The sequence below is a fragment of the Oncorhynchus masou genome, unplaced genomic scaffold, assembly GCF_036934945.1.
Source record: "Oncorhynchus masou masou isolate Uvic2021 unplaced genomic scaffold, UVic_Omas_1.1 unplaced_scaffold_3533, whole genome shotgun sequence".
NCBI classification, from domain to species: Eukaryota; Metazoa; Chordata; class Actinopteri; order Salmoniformes; family Salmonidae; genus Oncorhynchus; species Oncorhynchus masou.
Genome location: NW_027009940.1, coordinates 18,570 through 36,454, shown reverse-complemented (window position 1 = coordinate 36,454; position 17,885 = coordinate 18,570). Strand labels below are relative to the sequence as shown.

At 47.3% G+C, this 17,885-nt stretch overlaps 1 protein-coding gene across 1 annotated transcript in view; it reads right to left on the bottom strand.

Annotated features, from left to right (window-relative positions):
* Nucleotides 1-1,027: 1,027 nt before the first annotated feature.
* The window catches only part of LOC135534533 (trichohyalin-like), a 32,277-nt gene continuing 15,419 nt past the window's right edge, over nucleotides 1,028-17,885 (bottom strand). Inside the window, 7 exon segments of the mRNA XM_064961491.1 lie at nucleotides 1,028-2,121; nucleotides 3,210-3,287; nucleotides 3,522-3,581; nucleotides 3,781-3,960; nucleotides 6,706-10,656; nucleotides 10,658-11,517; nucleotides 11,802-11,929. Of these exon segments, the coding sequence (XP_064817563.1) occupies nucleotides 1,894-2,121; nucleotides 3,210-3,287; nucleotides 3,522-3,581; nucleotides 3,781-3,960; nucleotides 6,706-10,656; nucleotides 10,658-11,517; nucleotides 11,802-11,929 (5,485 nt within the window). The 3' untranslated portion in view covers nucleotides 1,028-1,893.

Here is a 17,885-nt window from a genome sequence, read left to right as displayed (position 1 = left end):
TCTAGAAGGATTCTATATTCTGAACCTGTTCTCTAGATGGATTCTATATTCTGAACCTGTTCTCTAGAAGGATTCTATATTCTGAACCTGTTCTCTAGAATGATTCTATATTCTGAACCTGTTCTCTAGATGGAGTCTATATTCTGAACCTGTTCTCTAGATGGAGTCTATATTCTGAACCTGTTCTCTAGATGGATTCTATATTCTGAACCTGTTCTCTAGAAGGATTCTATATTCTGAACCTGTTCTCTAGAAGGATTCTATATTCTGAACCTGTTCTCCAGATGGATTCTATATTCTGAACCTGTTCTCTAGATGGGTTCTATATTCTGAACCTGTTCTCTAGAAGGATTCTATATTCTGAACCTGTTCTCTAAAAGGTATTTAAAGGGATGGCTGAAGACACATGTACTGAAAACCCTACTGTATGAAAACTCCACAAGAAAATCTGTCGCCCAGCAAGTGGGAGGGTTTTCAGCGGTTTAATTCAATGTATTCAGCGAGCTCAAAAGAAAAGCGCGTTACACACCTTCATAAGTTAAGTCTGAATACCAACTACTGAAGTGGGTATGAGAGGCCTCCTAAGTCGGAATCGGGCTTTCATGAATTGGAAAAATATTCACTTCCTGAATTGACTACATTGAAAAGTGAATTGACCCCAACTCGGATTCAAACGCATAAAAGGTATATGATAACTACACTGAACAAAAATATAAACACAACATTTAAAGTTGTGCACAAATTAATTTACATCCCTGTTAGTGAGCATTTCTTCTTTGCCAAGATGATCCATCCACCTGACAGGTGTGGCATATCAAGAAGCTGATTTAATAGCAAGATCATTACACAGGTGCACCTTGTGCTAGGAACAATAAAAGGCCACTCTAAAATGTGCAGTTTTGTCACACAACACAATGCCACAGATGTCTCAAGTTTTGAAGGAGGGTGCAATTGGAATGCTGACAGCAGGAATGTCCACCAGAGCTGTTACCAGATAACTGAATGTTAATTTCTCTACCATAAGCCACCTCTAATGTCATTTTAGAGAATATGGCGATACGTCCAGCCGGCCTCACAACCGCAGACCCCGTGTAACCATGCCAGCCCAGGAGGTCCACATCCAGCTTCTTCACCTGTGGGATCGTCTGAGACCAGCCATCCAGACAGCTGATGAAACTGAGAAGTATTTCTGTCTGTAATAAAGCCCTTTTGTGGGGAAAACTCATTCTGATTAGTTGGGCCTATGCCCTCCCAGGCCCACCCATGGCTGTGCCCCTGCCCAGTCATGTTAAATCCATAGATTAGGGCCTAATGAATTTATTTCAATTGAGTAAATATGAAGTGGAACTCAGTACAATTGTTGATATTGTTGCATGTTATGTTTATATCTTTGTTCAGTATACATAGGGTGGGTCCCAAATGGCACCCTATTCCATATATAGTGCACTACTTTAGACCCAAATGGCACCCTATTCCAGATATAGTGCACTACTTTAGACCCAAATGGCACCCTATTCCAGATATAGTGCACTACTTTAGACCCAAATGGCACCCTATTCCAGATACAGTGCACTACTTTAGACCCAAATGGCACCCTATTCCAGATATAGTGCACTACTTTAGACCCAAATGGCACCCTATTCCAGATACAGTGCACTACTTTAGACCCAAATGGCACCCCATTCCAGATACAGTGCACTACTTTAGACCCAAATGGCACCCTATTCCAGATATAGTGCACTACTTTAAACCCAAATGGCACCCTATTTCAGATATAGTGCACTACTTTAGACCCAAATGGCACCCTATTTCAGATATAGTGCACTACTTTTGACCAGAGCCCTGGAAGACAATAGTGTGCCATTTCGGAGGCAAACATTCTGTGCTTCATCTTCAACTCTGACTGAGAGACAATCTCATCTCCTCCTCCCTGACACTCCTATCCAATCGGTGTGTCTCTGACTCCAGCACAGAGGGGATTGGTTGCTGTGAGACCAACACCAGAGAATCAGTCAAGTCTTGGCGAAGAGACACCAGCCATTGGTTGTTCCTGGAGGAGTGTTGGATAAACTCCAGCCTCTCCCGGTGGTCGAGGACGAGTGTCAGCTGTAGGTAGTGTACCTGCGAGGTTAGGGAACATTCAACATTAATATAAAGGTGTATCGTTCAATCACCTTGATAAATGATGATTAAATAAGCTTGACAAATCATAGTATACATCTGAAATGACACTGTATTCCCTCACCGGCCCGTGATCAATAGTTATGATTTATAACGATCAGACACCGTGATCAATAGTTATGATCTATAACGATCATAAACCGTGATCAATAGTTATGATCTATAACGATTAGACACCGTGATCAATAGTTATGATTTATAATGATCAGACACCATGATCAATAGTTATGATCTATAACGATCATAAACCGTGATCAATAGTTATGATCTATAACGATTAGACACCGTGATCAATAGTTATGATTTATAACAATCAGACACCGTGATCAATAGTTATGATTTATAACAATCAGACACTGATCAGACACTGTGATCAATAGATATGGTCTATAACAATCAGACACCGATCAGACACTGTGATCAATAGATATGGTCTATAACAATCAGACACTGATCAGACACTGCGATCAAAAGATATGGTCTATAACAATCAGACACTGATCAGACACTGTGATCAATAGATATGGTCTATAACAATCAGACACTGATCAGACACTGTGATCAATAGATATGGTCTATAACAATCAGACACCGATCAGACACTGCGATCAATAGATATGGTCTATAACAATCAGACACTGATCAGACACTGTGATCAATAGATATGGTCTATAACAATCAGACACTGATCAGACACTGTGATCAATAGATATGGTCTATAACAATCAGACACTGATCAGACACTGTGATCAATAGATATGGTCCTCTGCGTGATTCAGAGTTCAAAGCTACAGAACTGTAATAGTCCCGTGGCCCAGTGACCTTGCACCTAACCCAAAATACACTCTGTGTACACGGCTTCTCTTCTTTTGAACGGTTGGAGAAATCTCTTCAGGGAGACACGCTGAGAATTTAACAAATATGAAAGCAATGGTTCAATATTGTAGAACACTGTTGTGAACTCTGATGTGCCCTTAAGGGAATTGGATACAGATTGGGACACAGTCACGGTGCCCACAGTAACCTACCTGGTCCTCTAGCTCCTTCACCTTGGTCCTAAGGACTCCCAACTCCTCTGTTTCCAGACCAACCAAGCCCCTGGACTCCTACAGAACAGAAAGGAGTTAACGCTGTCTAAATTCAGCACATTTCAGTTCCCCCCCCCCTCCCGAGTAATCCTCTGTGCAGATTTGCCACTCACATAATTACTGAAGTTATTTGGGATGCAAAGTGATTTGTAGATGAGTTATTTGGTGCAGTCCAACTGCACTGTAGTAGCCCATTGAGTTGTAGCTGCTAGTGACATGACCCAAGTAGTTAGTAGACGGTTGATGACCAACCTGAGCTCTGTCTCTGAGGCTGCTGGAGGACAACCCATCACGTGATGATCCTCTCTCCGTCTTTAACACAAACCACATCAGAAGTATCATTCTAAATAGTAAGGTAACTGTTCTGAATGAACCAAGTCTGGGACTAGAAAACAGGCAAATGTGAGGGCGCCTCCTTTCTATTCGGGATCCGAAATCAGGTGAATGGATGATTAACTTAACCTTTAGTTGTGCAGGTAAAGAAGGTAGAAAACAAGGAGGATCAGTGTACCTGTGTCAGCATCTCTCTGAGGTGTTTCCTCTCAGTCTTCAGTCTGTCAGTGCGTTGTTCCAGCAGTGTGTTCCTCCTCTGTAGCCGTCTATGGTCTATCTCTAGCTGGGCCACGGCCCTCTGCAGGACAGACAGACGTTCCTGGACCAGGGGGTCCATCTCTATCTGGGCCACGGCCCTCTGCAGGACAGACAGACAGTCATTAACACCAGGGTCCATCTCTAGCTGGGCCACGGCGCTCTGCAGGACAGACAGACGTTCCTGGACCAGGGGGTCCATCTCTATCTGGACCACGGCCCTCTGCAGGACAGACAGACAGTCTTTTACACCAGGGTCCATCTCTATCTGGGCCACGGCCCTCTGCAGGACAGTTAGACGTTCATAGACCAGGGGGTCCATCTCTAGCTGGGCAACGGCCCTCTGCAGGACAGTTAGACGTTCATAGACCAGGGGGTCCATCTCTATCTGGGCCACGGCCCTCTGCAGGACAGACAGTCTTTTACAACAGGGTTGTGTACTGAACTGTACAGCACTACTGTCTCCTGTATGGGCAGACTGTCTTCTGTCTTCTTACTGTCTTCTGACAGGTACTCACCAGACAGACACCGAATTGCTGCTCACAACTGGAAAACTGTCCCTTAGGGGGTTATAATGTCCATTGGGGGGTTATAACATGTCTTGGGGGGTTATAACATGCCTTGGGGGGTTATAACATGTCTTGGGGGTTATAACATGTCTTGGGGGGTTATAACATGTCTTGGGGTGTTATAACATGTCTTGGGGGGTTATAACATGTTTTGGGGGTTATAACATGTCTTGGGGGGTTATACATTTTTTTGGGGGTGTTATAACATATCTTGAGGGGTTATAACATGTTTTGGGGGTTATAACATGTCTTGGGGGGTTATAACATGTCCTGGGGGGTTATAACATGTCTTGAGGGGTTATAACATGTTTTGGGGGTTATAACATGTCTTGGGGGGTTATAACATGTCCTGGGGGGTTATAACATGTCTTGGGGGGGTTATAACATTTCTTGATGAGGGTAGTTATAACAGCTGACATGTTAACACATATGCCCCGGTCTAAAGCAGTGCACTATATAGGGGATGAGGTGTAATTTGTAAAGTAGTGTCTGGTCCAGTCCCTTGATCAGCTCACATCCTTCACCAACAGACACCAGACCACATCCTTTACCTACAGACACCAGACCACATCCTTTACCTACAGACACCAGACCACATCCTTTACCTACAGACACCAGACCACATCCTTTACCTACAGACACCAGACCACATCCTTTACCTACAGACACCAGACCACATCCTTTACCTACAGACACCAGACCACATCCTTTACCTACAGACACCAGACCACATCCTTTACCTACAGACACCAGACCACATCCTTTACCTACAGACACCAGACCACATCCTTCACCAACAGACACCAGGCCACATCCTTTACCTACAGACACCAGACCACATCCTTTACCTACAGACACCAGACCACATCCTTTACCTACAGACACCAGACCACATCCTTTACCTACAGACACCAGGCCACATCCTTTACCTACAGACACCAGACCACATCCTTTACCTACAGACACCAGACCACATCCTTTACCTACAGACACCAGACCACATCCTTTACCTACAGACACCAGACCACATCCTTTACCTATAGACACCAGACTACATCCTTTACCTACAGACACCAGACCACATCCTTTACCTACAGACACCAGACCACATCCTTTACCTACAGACACCAGACCACATCCTTTACCTACAGACACCAGGCCACATCCTTTACCTACAGACACCAGACCACATCCTTTACATACAGACACCAGACCACATCCTTTACCTACAGACACCAGACCACATCCTTTACCAACAGACACCAGACCACATCCTTTACCTACAGACACCAGACCACATCCTTTACCTACAGACACCAGACCACATCCTTTACCTACAGACACCAGACCACATCCTTTACCTACAGACACCAGACCACATCCTTTACCTACAGACACCAGACCACATCCTTTACCTACAGACACCAGACTAACTGTGTCCAACTCGAAGGACCAATATTGACAGTGTCTGCATCCCAAATGGCACCCTATTCCCTATTTATATAGTGCACTACTGTTGACCAGAGCCCTATCGTAGCCTATTCCCTTTATAGTGCACTACTGTTGACCAGGACCCTATGGCACCCTATTCCCTATATAGTGCACTACTGTTGACCAGAGCCCTATCGTAGCCTATTCCCTTTATAGTGCACTACTGTTGACCAGGACCCTATGGCACCCTATTCCCTATATAGTGCACTACTGTTGACCAGGACCCTATGGAACCCTATTCCCTATATAGTGCACTACTGTTGACCAGGACCCTATGGCACCCTATTCCCTGTATAGTGCACTACTGTTGACCAGGACCCTATGGCACCCTATTCCCTATATAGTACACTACTGTTGACCAGGGCCCTGTGGAACCCTATTCCCTGTATAGTGCACTACTGTTGACCAGGACCCTGTGGAACCCTATTCCCTATATAGTGCACTACTGTTGACCAGGACCCTATGGCACCCTATTCCCTATATAGTGCACTACTGTTGACCAGGACCCTATGGCACCCTATTCCCTATATAGTGCACTACTGTTGACCAGGACCCTATGGCACCCTATTCCCTATATAGTGCACTACTGTTGACCAGGACCCTATGGCACCCTATTCCCTATATAGTGCACTACTGTTGACCAGGACCCTATGGCACCCTATTCCCTATATAGTGCACTACTGTTGACCAGCGCCCTATGGCACCCTATTCCCTATATAGTGCACTACTAGTGACCAGGGTCCATAGGGGTCATTTGGGGCGCGGACATAGAGAGGAGTTGTACTAACCTCAGATCCCGCCCCTCTGCTTTGCTCCTGTTGGTGGGCTCTGTCCCGGTAGCCAATCATGGTAGCCTCAGTCTTCTCCAGGGCAGCTGTGACACGGTCTCTGTCCTTACCGAGTTCCTCTACTCTTTCTCTCAGGGTGTAAAGCTCTGTCTCTCTCTGTCTCAACAATCTAAGACTCTCCTGGCCCTCCTCTTCTCTCTGTCTCAACAGTCTCTCCCTTTCCTCTGTGTCCAGGAGCTGGGAGGACACTCTCTTCCTCAGAGTATCTACCTCGTCCTGAAGCCAGACCTCTCTTCCTGGACCCTCCCGACTTCTTTCTCCTCTCTTCTGGTCTGTCGCCTCCCTTTGTTCCCCAGGCTCTCTCAGTCTCCTCTGTTCATCTGTCTCTTCTTTCTCCACACTCTGCAGTTTCACTTCCTCTGTGTCTCTCTTCCTCTCCTCCAGTTTATCTTTCTCCTCTCTGTAAGCTTTCTCTCTCAACCTCTCCAGCTCCGTCTCCCTCTCTCTCAGCATGTCCGTGACTAACTCTACACGCCTCAGGCTCTCCTGCTCCCTTAGTTTCAGACTCTCCCTCCTCTCCTCCTCTTCCTGTCTCAACGTCTCCATCTTCCGCTGAAGCCTCTCGATCTCGCTCTTCTTCTCTTCTCTCACTCCCTCCATCTCTCCCTCCACCACTCTGATTCTCTCTCTGAGCTGTGTAACTGCCTTCTCAGCAGCCAGACATCTGAGCTCTGTCCCCTGTTCCTCCAGGACATCCAGTCTAGCCCTGGTGGTGGTCAGCTCAGCCTCCTTCTCTCCCAACACCTCCTCCATCTCCTTCTGTCTCCTGTCCTTCTCTCTCACTGCCTCCTCCATCTCCTCCTCTCTGTCTCTGAGCTTTCTCTCCACCTCCCTTTTCTCTTGCTCCACAGTCCTGGTCCTCCCTCGCAGCTCCTCCACCTCCCCCCGGGCAGCACGCAGGCTCTCCTCCCTGCTCTTCACCATCTCCTCTTTCCTCTCCTGCAGGAGGCTCCTTAGCCTCTCCCCCTCCCTGTGGCTCTCCTCCAGCAGCTGGTTCAGGGTAGCCATCTCCTGCATGGCTGTCTTCAGCCCCTCTCTCATCTTCTGGTTGTCCCCCTCCTTCTCCTGCACCTCCTTCCTGCTTCTCTCCCTGCTCCTGGTCATCTCTGCTCCCTGCTCCTTCAGGGTGGCCAGACTGAGGGCCCGCGCCTCCCTGCTCTCCTTCAACTCCTCCTCCATCCTTCTCAGTGAGGAGCCAGTCCTCTCCTTCTCTCTCCTCTCTCTGTGAGTCTCATCCTTCAGGATCCCAGCCTCTCTCTCCTTCTTCCTGATCTCAGCTAAGAGGTGGTCTCTCTCCTCCTCCAGGGCTTTGACCTGAGCCCCCAGCCTCTCTACGCGACATCCTCTATCCTCCTGCAGGAGGCGTTGTCCTCTCTGCACCTCCTCTAGTCTGGACCTCAGTCTCTCTCCCTCCGTCTGCTCCTCTTTCAGCTGGGCACCCAACCATTCCCTCTCCTCCTTGTTCCTCCTCAATACGTCCTCCTGTCTCTCCCTCTCCTCCTCACTCCTTTTCAGTTCCTCCTTCTGTCTCTGTCTTTCTCCACCGCTCTCTACCGCTCTCACCCTAAAGTCCTCCTCCTCTCTCTCCTTCAGGAGCTGTGAGAGCCTTGCTACTTCTTTTATCCGTTCCTCCACTCTTTCTTTCAATTTCTTCACCTCCTCTTCCAGTCTCACGTTGTGCTGCTCTGTTTCCTGTGCCCGTTCTCTCTCCCTCTTCCTCTCCTCCTTTGCCAGGTGTAGTGCTTTATCCCTGTCTCTGCTCTGACTCCTCTCGGTCTCTAGTAAAGACTCCGTCTCTATCAGAAGGTCTGAGACGTGTTTCTCTGAGAGCTCTGACTGGTGCATTCTGTCTTTCAGATTTCTCAACTCTTCCTCTCTCTGCTGTAGCCTAGCCCCGGCCTTCTCTTCCTCCTCCCTCAGTTTCTCTACCTCCTCTTCTCTTTCCCTCAGCTGAGCCATCTGTCTCTCCATCTTCCCCTCTAATGTCTGCTGCTCTCTCTTCCCCTCATCCCTCTCTTCTTCTAAGACAATCAACTTCTCTCTCAAGACCTCAACCTCTCCTTCTCTCAGCTCCAGCTTTCCTCTCAGTCTCTCCTCTCGCTCCCTTCCCTCCGACTCCTTCCTCCTCTTTCTCAGACTCTCCTTCTGGCATCTTTCTCTCTCCCTCTCTCTGAGCTGTGAGTTCTCTCTCTCCGCGGCAAACATTTTGTTCTCCAATAGTCCAGTTTTCTTCAGTTCTGCCTCCAGATTGTCCCTTTCTTCCTCCAGTGAGATCATTCTAGTTTTCAGTTCCTCTATATTCTCTAATCTCTTCCTTCCATCTACCTCCTCCTTTTTCAGTTGTTCTGCTATCTTGTCACTCTCTCTTTTCACCGCCTTTAGTTGTTCACTGTTATTCTTCTCTTTTTCAGTGAGCCTCTGATTCAGTCTCGCATTATCTCTCTCCCTCTCCTCTGCTCTCTCCCTCCATCTCTCTACCTCTTCTGCTCCCTCCTGTGCTTTCTCCCTCCATCTCTCTACCTCTTCTGCTCCCTCCTCTGCTCTCTCCCTCCATCTCTCTACCTCTTCTGCTCTCTCCCTCCATCTCTCTCCCTCTGCTTTCTCCCTCCATCTCTCTCCCTCCTCTGCTCTCTCCCTCCATCTCTCTCCCTCTGCTCTCTCCCTCCATCTCTCTCCCTCCTCTGCTCTCTCCCTCCATTTCTCTCCCTCCTCTGCTCTCTCCCTCCATCTCTCTCCCTCCTCTGCTTTCTCTCTCCATCTCTCTCCCTCCTCTGCTTTCTCTCTCCATCTCTCCCCCTCCTCCTTCAGTTTTCTCTCTCTGTGTTGGTGGCTCTTGTGTTCTGCGGTTAGTCTCTCCAGCTCTGCGTCTCTCTTCTCCAACAGACACGACATCTCCTCCTTCTCCTTCTCCAATCCCTCCATCCTGTTCTTCACCTCCTGTACCTCTACGTCTTTCTGTGCCAGCTCTTCTTTCAATCTCTCCGCCCTCTCCCTCTCTTCTGCTTCTCTCTTTTCCGTCTTCCTCTCTTCCTCTATCTCCTTGTCCCGGAGTTTGGTGTTGACCTCTTCTAAAGCCTGAAGGTTTCCCTTTAATATCTCAATGTCCTTCAACTCTTCCTCCAGAGAGACGACCATGGCTTTCAGCTCTGTCATCTCCTCCTCTCTCTTTCTCATCTCTCCTTCCCTTGTTCTCAGAACTTCTGCCACCTTCTCCATCTCTCTTCTTCTGTCTTTCAGTTGTTCACTCTCTTTATTCTCTGTTTCTTTAAACCTCTGACTCATTTCCACCATTTCCCTCTCCAGATTGTCTCTTTCTTCCTCCAGTGAGATCATTCTAGTTTTCAGCTCCTCTATCTCCTCTCGCTCCCTTCCCTCCGACTCCTTCCTCCTCTTTCTCAGACTCTCCTCCTGGCATCTTTCTCTCTCCCTCTCTCTGAGCTGTGAGTTCTCTCTCTCCGCGGCAAACATTTTGTTCTCCAATAGTTCAGTTTTCTTCAGTTCTGCCTCCAGATTGTCTCTTTCTTCCTCCAGTGAGATCATTCTAGTTTTCAGTTCCTCTATATTCTCTAATCTCTTCCTTCCATCTACCTCCTCCTTTTTCAGTTGTTCTGCTATCTTGTCACTCTCTCTTTTCACCGCCTTTAGTTGTTCACTGTTATTCTTCTCTTTTTCAGTGAGCCTCTGATTCAGTCTCGCATTATCTCTCTCCCTCTCCTCTGCTCTCTCCCTCCATCTCTCTCCCTCCTCTGCTCTCTCCCTCCATCTCTCTACCTCTTCTGCTCCCTCCTCTGCTCTCTCCCTCCATCTCTCTACCTCTTGTGCTCCCTCCTCTGCTCTCTCCCTCCATCTCTCTACCTCTTCTGCTCTCTCCTCTGCTTTCTCCCTCCATCTCTCCCCCTCTTCTGCTCTCTTTTCTGCTCTCTCCCTCCATCTCTCTCCCTCCTCTGCTCTCTCCCTCCATCTCTCTCCCTCTTCTGCTCTCTCCCTCCATCTCCCTCCCTCTGCTTTCTCCCTCCATCTCTCTCCCTCCTCTGCTCTCTCCCTCCATCTCTCTCCCTCCTCTGCTCTCTCCCTCCATCTCTCTCCCTCCTCTGCTCTCTCCCTCCATCTCTCTCCCTCTGCTTTCTCCCTCCATCTCTCTCCCTCCTCTGCTCTCTCCCTCCATCTCTCTCCCTCCTCTGCTCTCTCCCTCCATCTCTCCCTCCTCTGCTCTCTCCCTCCATCTCTCTCCTTCTGCTTTCTCCCTCCATCTCTCTCCCTCCTCTGCTCTCTCCCTCCATCTCTCTCCCTCTGCTTTCTCTCTCCATCTCTCTCCCTCCTCTGCTTTCTCTCTCCATCTCTCCCCCTCCTCCTTCAGTTTTCTCTCTCTGTGTTGGTGGCTCTTGTGTTCTGCGGTTAGTCTCTCCAGCTCTGCGTCTCTCTCCTCCAACAGACACGACATCTCCTCCTTCTCCTTCTCCAATCCCTCCATCCTGTTCTTCATCGCCACCACCTCTCCATCTCTGTGCCCCAGCTCCGAGCTCAACGCCATCCTCTCTCTCTGCCACCCTGCCCTCTCTTCTCTCCGTTCCTCCTCTTGTCTTGTCCCTTTCTCTGTTGTCTGATCTACCAGTAACTGCAGCCTTTCCAGGTCAGCCTGCCAGACCTCCCTCTCTCTCTGGCTCCTCTCTCTCTCCTCTCGCTCCTCCTGTTTCTCCTTCTCTGTCTGGCTCCTCCCTCTCTCCATCTCTCCCCTCAGACACTGGACCTCCCCTGGAAGATAGAGATATCAGGGACCAATACAACAAAGCCATGATGAGTTGAATAACTGTTGAAAATGAACACATACAAGATGTGGATAAATGGGCTGGTTCTGTGTAATTTGATGGGGTCTGGAGAACCCAACTCACAGAGAGGTAAATCTGTGGCACTTTTGTCAGATTTTCATTGTAGGCTACAGTAGGCTTAGATACCTGGAAGTAGGCTCCAAGACTTTCTGTCTTCCTGCCAAATGGAAATTGGTATTCATCTTTAAGGCAACAAGTGTCACTGCTCACCCTGCATCACATCCTTGGTCTGGAGCAGAGTGGTGACCTGGATCTGTAGCTGCCTACTCTCTACCTCCAGCCCTGAGACCTGCTGCTGGGTCTGGGTTAACTGTTGCTGCTGGGAGACCGTCAGGATCCTGGAGAGACAAATACAACTCGTACATACGGGGAGAAACCACTACGATACTACTACCACTACTACCACAAGGATGCTACTACCACAAGGATGCTACTACCACAAGGATGCTACTACCACAAGGATGCTACTACCACAAGGATGCTACTACCACAAGGATGCTACTACAACTACTACCACAAGGATGCTACTACCACTACTACCACAAGGATGCTACTACAACTACGATGCTACTACCACTACTACCACTACGATGCTACTACCACTACTACCACTACGATGCTACTACCACTACTACCACAAGGTTATTACTACCACTACAATGCTACTACCACCACTACCACAAGGATACTACTACCACTACAATGCTACTACCACCACTACCACAAGGATACTACTACCACTACGATGCTACTACCACTACGATACTACTACCACTACGATACTACTACCACTACGATCATACTACCACCACTACCACAACAATACTACTACCACTACGATACTAGTACCACTACGATACTACTACCACCACTACCACTACGATGCTACTACCACAAGGATGCTACTACCACTACGATGCTACTACCACAAGGATGCTACTACCACTACAATGCTACTACCACTACGATACTAGTACCACTACGATGCTACTACCACCACTACCACAAGGATACTACTACCACTACGATGATACCACCACTACGACGCTACTACCACTACGACGCTACTACCACTACGATGCTACTACCACCACTACCACAAGGATACTACTACCACTACGATGCTACTACCACTACGACGCTACTACCACTACGATGCTACTACCAGTACTACCACAACAATACTACCAGACTACGATGCTACTACCAGTAGTACCACAACAATACTACTAGACTACGATGCTACTACCACAACAATGCTACTTCCACAACAATACTACTACGACTATGATGCTACTACTTCTACGATACTACTACCACTACGCCACCTGACTCCAATCTCTTACAGATTCTAACTTGCTGGAACTTCCGGCCACAACTTGCAGACCTGTTTTCGAGTTGCTGTGCTGTGCGTTTTGTTGCCAACCTATTTTGCTACCTGACAACTTTACGGTTTTTACTTTTTAATTACTGTTGTTATACACACACACACATATATATATATATATTTTATTTTTTTTCCACCCACAACTTTTTCACTCCGGACGCTTTATCTGGACACGATTCGTCAGGACCTCCAACACCCGAAGCTAAGTAGTAACATTAACCTGATGCCTTCTAATTGCAGTCGCTGTACTCGCCTTACGGCGAGGATAGCTGTGCTACAAGCCCGGCTTCAGACGCAATCGTTAGGCAGGGTAATTTCAGTGTAGGAACGGATGAAACAGTGTCTGTGCCACCAGTAAGTACAGATAGTAGTATAAATCCCCTGGCACAGTCCCCGCAGCCGGACAACTTTCTCACGGTTTCTGGAAGGAAATGCTGTAGGAACGCTCAACCGGTGTCGCTCATTCAGCCGACAGAAACTATTAAACCGGTTTTCCCCATTAAGTAGCGAGTCGGAGTCAGAGGCCGAGCCTTCTCTGGTCTATACTCCTCCCGTTACGGGGTCTGAGACGCCGAAGCTTCCCACCATTAGCTCTGACAAATTGAAAACTCTAGTCATTGGCGACTCCATTACCCGCAGTATTAGACTTAAAACGAATCATCCAGCGATCATACACTGTTTACCGGGGGGCAGGGCTACCGACGTTAAGGCTAATCTGAAGATGGTGCTGGCTAAAGCTAAAACTGGCGAGTGTAGAGAGTATAGAGATATTGTTATCCACGTCGGCACCAACGATGTTAGGATGAAACAGTCAGAGATCACCAAGCGCAACATAGCTTCTGCGTGTAAATCAGCTAGAAAGATGTGTCGGCATCGAGTAATTGTCTCTGGCCCCCTCCCAGTTAGGGGGAGTGATGAGCTCTACAGCAGTCTCACAACTCAATCGCTGGTTGAAAACTGTTTTCTGCCCCTCCGAAAAGTTAGAATTTGTAGATAATTGGCCCTCTTTTTGGGACTCACCCACAAACAGGACCAAGCCTGACCTGCTGAGGAGTGACGGACTCCATCCAAGCTGGAGGGTGCTCTCATCTTATCTACCAACATAGACAGGGCTCTAACTCCTCTAGCTCCACAATGAAATAGGGTGCAGGCCAGGCAGCAGGCTGTTAGCCAGCCTGCCAGCATAGTGGAGTCTGCCACTAGCATAGTCAGTGTAGTCAGCTCAGCTATTACCATTGAGACCGTGTCTGTGCCTCGACCTAGGTTGCGCAAAACTAAACATGGCGGTGTTCGCCTTAGCAATCTCACTAGGATAAAGACCACCTCCATTCCTGTCATTATTGAAAGAGATCATGATACCTCACATCTCAAAATAGGGCTACTTAATGTTAGATCCCTTACTTCAAAGGCAATTATAGTCAATGAACTAATCACTGATCATAATCTTGATGTGATTGGCCTGACTGAAACATGGCTTAAGCCTGATGAATTTACTGTGTTAAATGAGGCCTCACCTCCTGGCTACAGTAGTGACCATATCCCCTGTGCATCCCGCAAAGGCGGAGGTGTTGCTAACATTTACGATAGCAAATTTCAATTTACAAAAAAAAAAATGACGTTTTCGTCTTTTGAGCTTCTAGTCATGAAATCTATGCAGCCTACTCAATCACTTTTTATAGCTACTGTTTACAGGCCTCCTGGGTCATATACAGCGTTCCTCACTGAGTTCCCTGAATTCCTATCGGACCTTGTAGTCATAGCAGATAATATTCTAATCTTTGGTGACTTTAATATTCACATGGAAAAGTCCACAGACCCACTCCAAAAGGCTTTCGGAGCCATCATCGACTCAGTGGGTTTTGTCCAACATGTCTCTGGACCCACTCACTGTCACAGTCATACGCTGGACCTAGTTTTGTCCCATGGAATAAATGTTGTGGATCTTAATGTTTTTCCTCATAATCCAGGACTATCGGACCACCATTTTATTACGTTTGCAATTGCAACAAATAATCTGCTCAGACCCCAACCAAGGAACATCAAAAGTCGTGCTATAAATTCACAGACAACACAAAGATTCCTTGATGTCCTTCCAGATTCCCTCTGTCTACCCAATGACACCAGAGGACAAAAATCAGTTAACCACCTAACTGAGGAACTCAATTTAACCTTGCGCAATACCCTAGATGCAGTTGCACCCCTAAAAACTAAAAACATTTCTCATAAGAAACTAGCTCCCTGGTACACAGAAAATACCCGAGCTCTGAAGCAAGCTTCCAGAAAATTGGAACGGAAATGGCGCCACACCAAACTGGAAGTCTTCCGTCTAGCTTGGAAAGACAGTACCGTGCAGTACCGAAGAGCCCTTACTGCTGCTCGATCATCCTATTTTTCTAACTTAATTGAGGACAATAAGAACAATCCAAAATTCCTTTTTGATACGGTCGCAAAGCTAACTAAAAAGCAGCATTCCCCAAGAGAGGATGACTTTCACTTTAGCAGTGATAAATTCATGAACTTCTTTGAGGAAAAAATTCTGATTATTAGAAAGCAAATTACAGACTCCTCTTTAAATCTGCGTATTCCCTCAAAGCTCAGTTGTCCTGAGTCTGCACAACTCTGCGTGGACCTAGGATCAAGAGAGACGCTCAAGTGTTTTAGTACTATATCTCTTGACACAATGATGAAAATAATCATGGCCTCTAAACCTTCAAGCTGCTTACTGGACCCTATTCCAACTAAACTACTGAAAGAGCTGCTTCCTGTGCTTGGCCCTCCTATGTTGAACATAATAAACGGCTCTCTATCCACCGGATGTGTACCAAACTCACTAAAAGTGGCAGTAATAAAGCCTCTCTTGAAAAAGCCAAACCTTGACCCAGAAAATATAAAAAACTATCGGCCTATATCGAATCTTCCATTCCTCTCAAAAATCTTAGAAAAGGCTGTTGCTCAGCAACTCACTGCCTTCCTGAAGACAAACAATGTATATGAAATGCTTCAGTCTGGTTTTAGACCCCATCATAGCACTGAGACGGCACTTGTGAAGGTGGTAAATGACATTTTAATGGCATCGGACCGAGGCTCTGCATCTGTCCTCGTGCTCCTAGACCTTAGTGCTGCTTTTGATACCATCGATCACCACATTCTTTTGGAGAGATTGGAAACCCAAATTGGTCTACACGGACAAGTTTTGGCCTGGTTTAGATCTTATCTGTCGGAAAGATATCAGTTTGTCTCTGTGGATGGTTTGTCCTCTGACAAATCAACTGTAAATTTCGGTGTTCCTCAAGGTTCCGTTTTAGGACCGCTGTTGTTTTCACTATATATTTTACCTCTTGGGGATGTTATTCGAAAACATAATGTTAACTTTCACTGCTATGCGGATGATACACAGCTGTACATTTCAATGAAACATGGTGAAGCCCCAAAATTGCCCTCGCTAGAAGCATGTGTTTCAGACATAAGGAAGTGGATGGCAGCAAACTTTCTACTTTTAAACTCGGATAAAACAGAGATGCTTGTTCTAGGTCCCAAGAAACAAAGAGATCTTCTGTTGAATCTGACAATTAATCTTAATGATTGTACAGTCATCTCAAATAAAACTGTGAAGGACCTCGGCGTTACTCTGGACCCTGATCTCTCTTTTGAAGAACATATCAAGACCATTTCAAGGACAGCTTTTTTCCATCTACGTAACATTGCAAAAATCAGAAACTTTCTGTCCAAAAATGATGCAGAAAAATTAATCCATGCTTTTGTCACTTCTAGGTTAGACTACTGCAATGCTCTACTTTCCGGCTACCCGGATAAAGCACTAAATAAACTTCAGTTAGTGCTAAATACGGCTGCTAGAATCCTGACTAGAACCAAAAATTTGATCATATTACTCCAGTGCTAGCCTCCCTACACTGGCTTCCTGTCAAAGCAAGGGCTGATTTCAAGGTTTTACTGCTAACCTACAAAGCATTGCATGGGCTTGCTCCTACCTATCTCTCTGATTTGGTCCTGCCGTACATACCTACACGTACGCTACGGTCACAAGACGCAGGCCTCCTAATTGTCCCTAGAATTTCTAAGCAAACAGCTGGAGGCAGGGCTTTCTCCTATAGAGCTCCATTTTTATGGAACGGTCTGCCTACCCATGTCAGAGACGCAAACTCGGTCTCAACCTTTAAGTCTTTACTGAAGACTCATCTCTTCAGTGGGTCATATGATTGAGTGTAGTCTGGCCCAGGAGTGGGAAGGTGAACGGAAAGGCTCTGGAGCAACGAACCACCCTTGCTGTCTCTGCCTGGCCGGTTCCCCTCTTTCCACTGGGATTCTCTGCCTCTAACCCTATTACAGGGGCTGAGTCACTGGCTTGCTGGGGCTCTCTCATGCCGTCCCTGGAGGGGGTGCGTCACCTGAGTGGGTTGATTCACTGATGTGGTCATCCTGTCTGGGTTGGCGCCCCCCCTGGGTTGTGCCGTGGCGGAGATCTTTGCGGGCTATACTCAGCTTTGTCTCAGGATGGTAAGTTGGTGGTTGAAGATATCCCTCCAGTGGTGTGGGGGCTGTGCTTTGGCAAAGTGGGTGGGGTTATATCCTTCCTGTTTGGCCCTGTCCGGGGTGTCCTCGGGTGGGGCCACAGTGTCTCCTGACCCCTCCTGTCTCAGCCTCCAGTATTTATGCTGCAGTAGTTTATGTGTCGGGGGCTGGGGTCAGTTTGTTATATCTGGAGTACTTCTCCTGTCCAATTCGGTGTCCTGTGTGAATCTAAGTGTGCGTTCTCTAATTCTCTCCTTCTCTCTCTCGGAGGACCTGAGCCCTAGGACCATGCCCCAGGACTACCTGACATGATGACTCCTTGCTGTCCCCAGTCCACCTGGCCGTGCTGCTGCTCCAGTTTCAACTGACCTGAGCCC